This window comes from Oryza brachyantha, chromosome 5 (genome assembly GCF_000231095.2).
Source record: "Oryza brachyantha chromosome 5, ObraRS2, whole genome shotgun sequence".
In the NCBI taxonomy this organism is placed as follows: Eukaryota; Viridiplantae; Streptophyta; class Magnoliopsida; order Poales; family Poaceae; genus Oryza; species Oryza brachyantha.
Window position 1 is genome coordinate 5,055,878 of NC_023167.2, and position 10,488 is coordinate 5,066,365.

Genomic DNA, 10,488 nt, shown 5'->3' on the forward strand with positions numbered 1-10,488 from the left:
TCAGTGGCTGTCGCGCTCCGCCGAGCTATGACATTACAACTATTGCTGTGGGGATGGCAGCACTAGTGTTTGGGAGGAAGGCAGAGGCAGTGGCGTGGTTGTGGTGGTGCTGGCCTCTGACTTCTTCCCCCTCCCCTCCTTAAGGGCTTTATCAAATCAAATTAGCTTAGGGTCATAGATCTAAGAAGGTGGGGTGTTTTTGCTGTGGATAGAGGGAGAAAGGAGGGGTGGGATAGGGATTATGACCAGGGCCTAGCCATACGCAAGACGATGGCTCACGCAATGTGTTGAGCCATGATCACCAGGCTAAGGCCCGTGTGACAACTATCGATTGGATTTTACTTCCGTGTCTCCACCATAAAATCGTAAATAGAGCGTGCTTCAACAATCGAGAATGGTGCAAACCTAGTCCCTGGACACTATTAAGAGCAGTTTTGCTTGTTGTGACATCTATTTGGTTTGTTTGACTTAGTATATTCCAATGTGACCTTGATATATGTTACACGAAAGGAGAATAAAAAATAAAAAAATACTAAAACGTAAGTGTGGGATCCACGTATCAGCCACACAATAGATACAAATATTAGTGGTTAGTGGGTCCCACTCCCTGCACCGGTCCACTTCACCCCTCGCTCCTCTCTCCACCTCATCTTCTCCCTTGGCAGCAAAACATGCCACATAACCACATACATGGCAAGGCCGGCCTATCAGCCTACTTGGAATTATTGGGCTCGTCGAAGAGGACTTAACAGATCGAGGAAAGAAAATACATGTTTTGTTTACCCTTTTCAACTGCAATACCTGATGTACGGACTCCTTCAACTATCAAAACAAATGCAAATCAAGTTCATTAGTGGTTTTGATGGTAATTTTATCCTACGTGGCAACCACGTTTATGTTGACATGGTCTTCGTCAAAGGTGGCATCCATGTGAAGCTTATGTGGCACTAGAAAAAAAAAATAAAAAACACAATGAGACCCACATATCAGTTAAACAAAAATAATGAAAAATTTAGATCCATCTTCCTCCCATGTATCTACTTTCTCTCATCCTGTCCACAACGGCGACGGTGGTAGTCGAGCAAGCATAGGCTCTCTAGGTGATGACCTAACTCAAGATTGCCAATGGAAAGGAAAGCAGCAGCGGCGGTGGTGATGACCGATGAGCATGAGCCCCTAACGAGGTCAAGCTCGGTTTGCTATGCTCGTGCAAGCCACCTGCAATGCCACTGGTTATCTACCCTACATGGCGGTAAAGTGAGGGATAGAGGATTTCAACCCCACCAATGGTGGATGAGCGGACAGGGTGAGAACGGGAGAGCTTGACCCCCATAGAGCCAGCTTAACAATCACATGGTCAAGCTGGCCTATGGGAAAGAGAGAGGAGGGAGACCTTATGGAGCTTGAACATATGGTGGCTCAGCTACAAATAGAGTTTGTCATGGTGGCGGCGATGATTCATTGTGGCTTCACGCTTGAGGGGTGACGTTGGCTAATTGTTGGCACTAAGTTGGAAGAAGGGGCGGGAGAAAGAGAGGGTGCTTGAAGAGGGGGTAGCTACCAATTTTTTTAGTTTTTAACACACCTATTGCCATGTAGGCTCTACATATTTGTTTTAATTTTTAATTATTTTTTTGCTTCTAATGGTACATCAGTGCCATATTAACGACATGAGACGAAGACAAGTAGACAAAGCCAAAACGAAACAGAGAGGATACAACTCACTTGTTCTATTTTGCTTTAAACAATGTTTAGGCTAACGCGTGTGCCTGGATTTTTTAAATTGAGAGGGGTGTACATGTGGTAAAAATTTTCTAGTTTTTACGTAGCTATCTAACGAGCCACGTTAGTCGAAACTGCTCGTAATATTATTGAGTAATTTGATTTACGCTGGTTTTTCGAGTTGAAAAAGGCTTTAAACCCAATTTTATGGTCGAGAGAGACGAACAAAACTCAACCCATAGTCGAAGGACTTAAAATGGGTTATTGTTCCCCCCACAAATCAAACCCAAACTCCGGTGGAAAAGAAAGCAAGAGCATGATGCAAATGCATAGGAAACAATAACGAATGATTGAATGATATACACAACACGAATAATCCTGATCAGCACGGCACGATGACCCGATCACAAAACGAAAGAATACAGAAATCCACTAATAATTACACCCAGGAGCAACCCACTAGCTAGGCTATCAAAAGGGGATCGACCGGAGGAGGAGGAGGAGGAGGAAGCCATGGCCGGCGAGAGAGAAGAAGGCATGATCAGAAGAGCTTGTAGGAGGAGGCGGCGTCGAGCGGGTGGATGAGGTAGGTGAGCACCAGCGCCACGATCATCAGCAGGTACGCGATCCCCTGGTCCACCGACGTCCCTGCAAATCACCAACAGCATCAGGCACACAGATCATCACAGCACGCCGAGAAGAAGATCACGAGGAGGAAAAGGAAAAAAAATGGATGGCTGGCTGGCAGCTGGCTCACCGTCGCTGCTGGGCGCCGGAGCCGGCGCCTGCGCGGCCACCACGGCCGGCGCGACGGCGGCGAGGACCAGGACGAGGGCGGCGGCGAGAGCGGAGGGGATCCTCGCCATCGGTCCAGAATCTGACCCGACACAAAGAGACGCCGACTGCTGCCTTCGTATGTTGATGACACCGTGTCTGTCCTCCAATATGTAACTATATTTATATCACAGCCAGCCAAGGTCAGGTTAATAACTCATTAATATTATTAATAATAATAATTAAGTACCCGTATGCAACGGCTCTCTCTCTGACTGACTAGGCCACGTTCGTTACCTCTCAAGTTAACTTATCTCTCTCGTTTTCCACACACATACTTCCCGAACTGCTAAACGGTATATTTTTTATAAAAATTTTATATAGAAAAGTTATTTAAAAAAATCATATTAATTTATTTTATACTTTTAATAATTAATAATTAATTTATTATATACTAATCTATTACAACGTTTTCCGTGCCGGAATAAATTAACTTGCCCTCCATCCGAACACGGCCTAAACGGCTGGACCTCGCTGGGATCGGGATGGCGTGTAGCGTGGTGGGGCCCACCTCACATGGGGCGGGAGTGGGAGGACCGTTGCTTGCCAGTTTTTCTCCGCTTTCAGGTTGGCGGTGTGTTGGCACCTGCGGTTGCCTTCTTTTTTTTCTTTTTTTTCTTGTGTGTTGAGCGAGCAATCATCTCATTCATTCATGCTTGTCAGCTTGGGCAGCAGAAATATTCCAAATCCCAGATGGTTATGCGGATGCTTGGGTTAGGAGTGATTGCCCGGCTCTTTTTTTTTTTATAAAAAAACTCAAATGACATACCTGTAAAAAGAATAAGTTATAATAATTTTTAAGTAAATTGCACCAGCGGTTCTTAAACTTGTATGTATGTGTCATCTATGTTCTTGAACTCTTAAAATGTATTTTTGGGTCCCCGAACTTGTTCGGGGGTATCATATAGGTCTAAACGAGCTTCGATCCTCTTCATCCGCTGACGTGGCATGCCACGGTGACGCCTACAAGAAGGGAGAGAAAAGAATAAGGAAGAGATACTGACATGTAGGACCCACATGGCCCCACCAACACGTAGGCGTTACCGTGGCATGTCATGTCAGCGGATGGAGTGAGTCGGAGCTCATTTGGACCTATATGACACCCCGAACAAGTTCGGAGACCTAAAAATGTATTTTGAGAGTTCGGGGACCTAGATGGTACATACACACAAGTTTAGAGACCGCTGGTGTACTTTACTCATAATTTTTTATATACGTGTTTTTAACGATTTAAAAACAAATATTATATACTAAAGAACGACGAGAAAACTCTAAAATTAACTGTGAATTTGAGGCTGAGATGCAGTGGTTGATTCTTGCTCATTCCCTCCGATTCTGTGGAGGTGGAATTTGTGCATCTCGTAAACTGGGCAAATAGGGAAAAAAGAAAGTGAATTTTGATCTTGGCTTTGGCACCGGCACCAAACTGTGACATGTGGCCCGGTCCAAACAAGGTTCAGGCCAGCAGAGCCATGCGGCCCACGTATAATTAAGTGTGTGGATTTATTCACACAATTGGAATGTATCACGGGCATCCAAAGGAATAGAATTGCGCATGGTTTCATTTTTTTTTTGATAAGATAATTGCAGAAGAACACAACGCTTAACTTCCTGGGAGATTAGTTACTCATAATGTATTTGATAGCATGCGAATGTTTGGTACTGCGCGCGTGCAGATTGCATGTGTTCACAGATACATGTATGTTTTGAATGGTTGTTTGGAATTTTACAAAAATTGAATTGATTGAAAATTTTGAGCTAAAGGATTCAAAATTTTGAGTTGAAAGTCTATTCATTTTTTTAAAAAAAATACTTGAGTTGAAACATCCTATTGAAGAACACTCTATTATCAAATTCCGCTTGACTTTAAAAGTACTCAAAGAAAACTTTGGAACAAGAAATTGCTAACAAAAGAAAACGACAAACGACTAGCCCTAGCTTGCAGTGGCCCATTATCTGGCCAACCATGTAGTCAATCAATGTTGGGCACCTTTGCAAGCTCTACTCAGAGCTAATTTGTTTCTCTTTTTACGTCCGTATGTTTATTAAACTACTAAATGGTATGTTTTGGCTGTAACATATCATTATGTACTTCAATAGACCCCTCTTATGCCTCCGTATATATTGGCTTCTCGTTAGACTGGCGGGACTACAGCGATTACACCGCCAGCGGCTGCGACAGGAAGCACCAGTATAGGGAAGCAGTTAGACCCACCGACCGTAGGTGTCAGGGTGGTTAGATCAGCCCATCAGCGTCGGTTAGACCAATCTCCATGTACTACGAGGGTAACTTTTAATTTTGCTAAAAGGTTTTAGTTTTTGGTATTTAAACCATTCACAACCCCTCTCCTCTGGTTGGCTTAGTTCTTTGTGTTTGATCCTATACAATATGTATTTTGCGATCTCGCCCCTTGCGTTGATCATGTTTGAATTTGATACGAGTTCTCATATAACTATCTAGGAAACTATTTCATCAAACACAGTACGGTACATGGTGTAACCAGGAACACGATCGATAACATGGTACATTTTGAAGGATGATATAAAAAACTCTATTATTGAAATACCTTAATATTGTGATAAACTCGAAACAAAACCTTATTTACTGCCAGAATATTATACTGTAAGAGTAAGTTTAATAGTATAGCCAACTACTAGTTCCAATTTATCTATAGTCAATCTAGTAGCCAACTCATACAATAGTTACCTACAGAACATCATATATGGTCCCACATGTCATATATATATTTTGTTTTGGAGCCCGTATACAGCTGGTTACAAATTAGTAGTGCACCTCTCTTATCTCTTCTTTTATCTCTTTAAAATATACTTACAGCTAATCTATAGTCCACTATACCTGCTCTAAAAGTTCTCTTCTGTTTTGGGAGTTGCGCATGCGACCACGGGGAGATAGCAGATCGTGGACAAATGACAATGTGGTCAAAACCGACGGCAGTGATCGGACAGGCAGATGAAGGATGACGATGGTATCATGATGGACAAAAAACAGAAACACTCTATATCTTATTTACTACTTTAAAAGTTAGTTTGGTCCTCCGTCCGTTCACCCTCCCCACGTACGTCGCACAGAAAAAGAAAAGGAAAAAAAACCCTCCGTCACACACCAAAAGAAATAAAAAAATGACGATAACCGCAGCAGAAAGAAAATGCGCGCACTGCCCCTAACGCACGCACTCCGTTCGCCGCCACCGAAACCACCGCTCGGCCGCGCCGACGCCCTCGCCCCCCGCCATCGCCGCTTGCCCCAGCCGCCGACGCCCCCCCCCCCCTCTCCGCCGCTCCCCTAGCTCGGCGCCGCCGCTGTGGTTTACTCGCGGTGGTCGTTGCTCTCATTGTCCTCGCCTCCCTAAAGATCCAGTTCATCTCAAGGTTTTATTTGTTGCATGTTTGCCTGCTCCTCTATCAATTTGCGTCTCACCAGCACTGCTTCTTGATGGGGATGGGGCACCGCGTCGTCGACGGCTGCAGCTGCCGCATGTCACGAATCGGAGCTGCTTTGTTGTGGCCTGACGATGACGGGACCTGTCGACGTGCTGGACTGCAGTTTCTGAGGATGGGGAAGGGCGCAAGGAGATCGGAGCAGGATGGATCGTCGGTGAGGGTGGAGTCGAGGCTGAGGAGCCGCGGATGCGCCCAGGGGTGAAATAGAGGAGAGTGCTACGGACATCTGAATTTAAATCGAAAAAATAAATATACGGTAAAAATTTATAAGCTTTAGTTAAAAATTTTCTCGGAGGGGTTCCTAGGAACCCTTCTCGTATGCAGCTTCGCCACTGGATGCGCCGCCTCGATGCCCTTGCTGATGGCATGGACGCGAGCAACACTGCCCTTGCTGCGGAATTTTATCTTTGCCAGCAACGGTAAGGAAGCCCATTGCTGCTTGGTCATGGAGCAGCTTAGGAGCACTATCAATGTAATAGTAGTCAGTGCAAGGTAATCTTTGAAATTATCTATGTTCCAGAAATAACATGTGTGGATAGTGGCAAAAAAAAGGTCAGGAAGAGGCTAATGATAGGGACCGAGGCTAATGAGAGGAATTAAAAATAAAGAAAATTCAGTTATGAGTTTCATGTTTCACCGGAAACACAAGCTACAAGCTCAATGTAATACTTCAGTACCTTTCTTGCTTCTCGTCTCTCTATTTCTTTCTTTCTTTCTTTCTTTTTTCTATAAATCGAATGATCCAACATTATCAAGTTATTTTGGACCTGTAGTTGGTAACAGAATCACTGCTGTTGCCAGCGCCACTAATAACAAGCAGGCCTCTTGTTCAAACTAACATTTATATTGTCTTAGTACATTTTAATGGAAGATTCCCAGACCGAGACAACTAGGAATTAATTAGGGGGGGGACAGAATTATATTAAAATTTTGATTCAGATCTTTCATATTTATGTTTTTTCTCTTCATCTATTGTTATTTTTGTGCTTCATCACTGGTCAGATGGATAATATGTGTTCGGAGTACTAGACTTCTGGTTCTGCCCATTTATTCAGAGTTCAAAAGGTATTACTCCTCTTCGATCACTGTTTACATATCCATGTGTTTCAATTCTTTATGGCATGCTTTTGATTTTTGTTTAGGCACAAGATCCTTTGAAAGTGAAAGAATATAATATTTTAACGTGTGTTCATAATTTTTGCATCAAGGGGAAATTTAGATCAGAATTATTCCATTCCAAGCAAACATATCTATGTAGCCGGTCATTTTTCTTTTTCTAAAATTAGGTTTGTCCTTTAGATTGCATCTCATGCATTTTCAAAGTTTGTTCAATCTCAGCCCGGAGGAAGCAGAGATTTGTCTTGGTCTTGCTATTTGCATAATGATGTCCATATAAGATTTAAGAGTCCGTAGCAACTTGGGATGGGGTGTTTAGGGAAGAACTGAATGGACTGGTTGGGTCAGGGTCAGCAGGGCTATGCAATTATGCATGGACCATTAATACCAGGATTAGTTGTAATAAATCTAAGTCCAAAGGTAGATGTGTCATTCTACGAGCGTAATTCGACGGTGGACAACGTAACCGTGGGTGCGAGCATAACGACCGATGGCGTATCAATTATATTTCTTTAAGTAGGTAGAAGATAAAGATGTATTTTTATGTGTAACTTACTCCCTTCGTCCGTTTGACTATTTATCTTATTTAAAAAAATATATAAATATTAATTATTTTTATACCATTTCATTTATGGTTAAATATACTTTTGTGGATATATATAGCTTTATATATTTAAAAAATATGAATAAGATAAATAGTCAAACGTGTATAAAAAATTTAACGACGTCAAACATTTATATTTTCATATTGATATACGGAGAGAATACTGGTAATTTCATCCTAGACGACATGTCCCTAGTTTTACATGCCATCCAACAAAATATATATCAACATTTTAGTTTGAAAATTAGATTGATGGATTTGAGAGATATCACTATACTATATATGTTGGAAAGAAAAAAACAACAGTTTGTTTCTATTTGTATGGGCCAAATTTAAACTTAGACCTTATTATCTTTTTTTTTTGCAAATTGTATATGTTGAATTTGTGGAGGGACATATATCATAGTGATCTTTCTTTTCAAATTTACGGTTGCTCTGAATGACAAAGAACGAGGGGCCATCCTAGGTTAATTCCGCATAAAAACCAAAATTAGACGTGATCATCACAAAGGGATTTAATAAGAACGACTCAAAATTGCGCAGCTTAGCTCGACGCCGTCGCCGCGGCCGCGCGCATGGAGAGCTTGCAGTATGCAATGGCGCTCTCGATGCCGTCCTGCAAGTGCTGGCCCGAGCCGTCTCTGCCGCGGCGCGGCGTTGCCGGCGCCGGCGCCGCCATGGCCATGGAGGAGGACCGGCCCCGGCCCGTCGCCTTGCCGGTCGGAAGAGCGCTTCCGAGGTTCAGGACCACCATTGCTGATTCTTTACCTCCGCGGCGGCGCGCGAGGGTCGAGGTGATCTTGCTCAGGTACTTTCGCGCCGCCTCCTTCGGGCTCGCGGCGACGCGGCGCTTCTCGCCGGCGAGCGCGCACGCCTCCGAGTCCGGCCGGGTCGTCGCGTCCGCGTCCGCGTCCGCGTCTCCGACCTTCGCCAAGAACCTGCTCTGTGCCTCTGGCAACGCCACGCCACCGCCATCGGAGGGATTACGACCCGCCGCCGCCTTCGACTTCCGCAGCTTGCGACGAAGAAGAAGTCGCCGGAGCCTAGCCGCCGGCCCGAGCGCCACCAACGCCTCCTTGGACTGCACCAGGCCACCGTCACCGCTACCAGCTTCCCCGGCGGACGTCACCTCCAGCTGCACCTCCACCACGTCCACGTTCACCTTCTCCTCGCTTCCTTCCGGCAGCACCCGCGTCTGCCGCCGGTCGCCGGACACGGTGGGGTCCAGGTCAAAGACCGGCGACGCCGACTCCGCCTCGGTCTCATCGGCGGCGACGTCGTCTCGGTCTGTTCCGTCCTCTTTGCTGGCCATCATTGCACTTGCACTTGCACCCGCCCGGCCGCCGAGGTGGTCTGCGATGTGGTCGTCGTCCACTGATCGTCTCGACGGTTTTGACGGGGTAGAAGATGGAGAGGAATTAAGAGAGAGACGTACGAATGATAGATAGATTTTCTCACTTTATTTCTTAGCTTTTACACGCACATTTTTGTGTCAAACTTATAAAAAGTTTGTACATATAAGTCTATTTTAAACCTTATACTTCCTTCATTTCTAAATGTTTGACGTCGTTGACTTTTTTATATACGTTTGATCGTTTGTCTTTTATATATATATATAAACAAATGAAATGATATAAATTTTTTGAATAAGACGAATGGTCAAACGTATATAAAAAAGTCAACGGCGTCAAATATTTAGGGACGGATGTATTATTATTTAATTTTATTATTTATACTATTAATTAATAGGTATTAAAAAGTAAGATAATATTTTATCAATCATTCTTCCTCCGTCAAAAGAACGCAGCAGCCAGAGTGGTAGAGGAGCGGCAAGAAGTGTCTTGACGTCTAGCAGGTCAAAGATTGTGACGATGATGATGCATCTGGTAGCATTCAAGCCAATAGCCAAGGGATATGCATGCTGGCGTTATGCTTCGCTCCGTGAAGAAATAGGTTTCTAATACTACCGTAGTATTTTTGGCCCATTAATTGGAAATCGCCTCTGTTTCCAAAATATAAGCGTTCAGGTTCTATTCAGTTCTCAGTGACTTTAACTCATATAAATTGTAAAAGTGAAGGGATAGAAATGCATCGACATCAATTAAATGGGATTTTTATGAAAAGTTTGTATGGATGAAAATTTTACTATACTGCATTCCTACAAAACTGAATGATTTTAGTAGGAATTAATCCTTAGAAATACATCCTATTAACCTTAATCATTGTTAAACAACATGTAAATAATTATATTTCGAAACAAGAGAATTTAAATATTTAAACCATACTCCCTCCGTATTCATTTACTTGTCACCATTAACCATTACTATTTTAACTTTGACCATTAATAACATTTAATTGATTAAGTGATGAGTGAAAGTTATGTTGTTGTATATTTATACGTCATACATCACTAATATAACATATTTTTCAATATACACAATATTTTTTAGAAAAAGATGAAGGGTCGAAGTTGTAACTAATATCAATTATTTGAAACCGGAGGGACTATTATTTTGGACAAATATTATTTCCTTCGCAAATAAACATTACTTAGTGACCCAAAAAGTGTGGACACCCTTTACCAACTGTTGTTGGAGTATCATAAATGAATTGTTCACTTCGTTTATCTCCATTTTAACTTTTGGGTTAACTGATTGATATACCGCAATTCAATATTCTTTTGTCCTAAGGTGTGGTATTGTCTACGGTGTCACAAGTAGATGTTTCAAATTCGAAAATGGAATTTAGAG

The 10,488-nt window shown here is 43.0% G+C and overlaps 1 protein-coding gene across 1 annotated transcript; it reads right to left on the minus strand.

The window, feature by feature from the left end:
* Window positions 1-8,079: 8,079 nt before the first annotated feature.
* LOC102703582 lies at window positions 8,080-9,146 on the minus strand. The gene has a single exon (XM_006655039.3). It carries the CDS (start codon window positions 9,051-9,053, stop codon window positions 8,283-8,285), a length of 771 nt encoding a protein of 256 aa, XP_006655102.3. The 5' UTR covers window positions 9,054-9,146; the 3' UTR covers window positions 8,080-8,282.
* Window positions 9,147-10,488: the final 1,342 nt, after the last annotated feature.

Bases quoted from the DNA above. Each gene is read 5' to 3' on its own strand.
- LOC102703582 (XM_006655039.3), bottom strand. From the start codon at position 9,053: ATGATGGCCAGCAAAGAGGACGGAACAGACCGAGACGACGTCGCCGCC.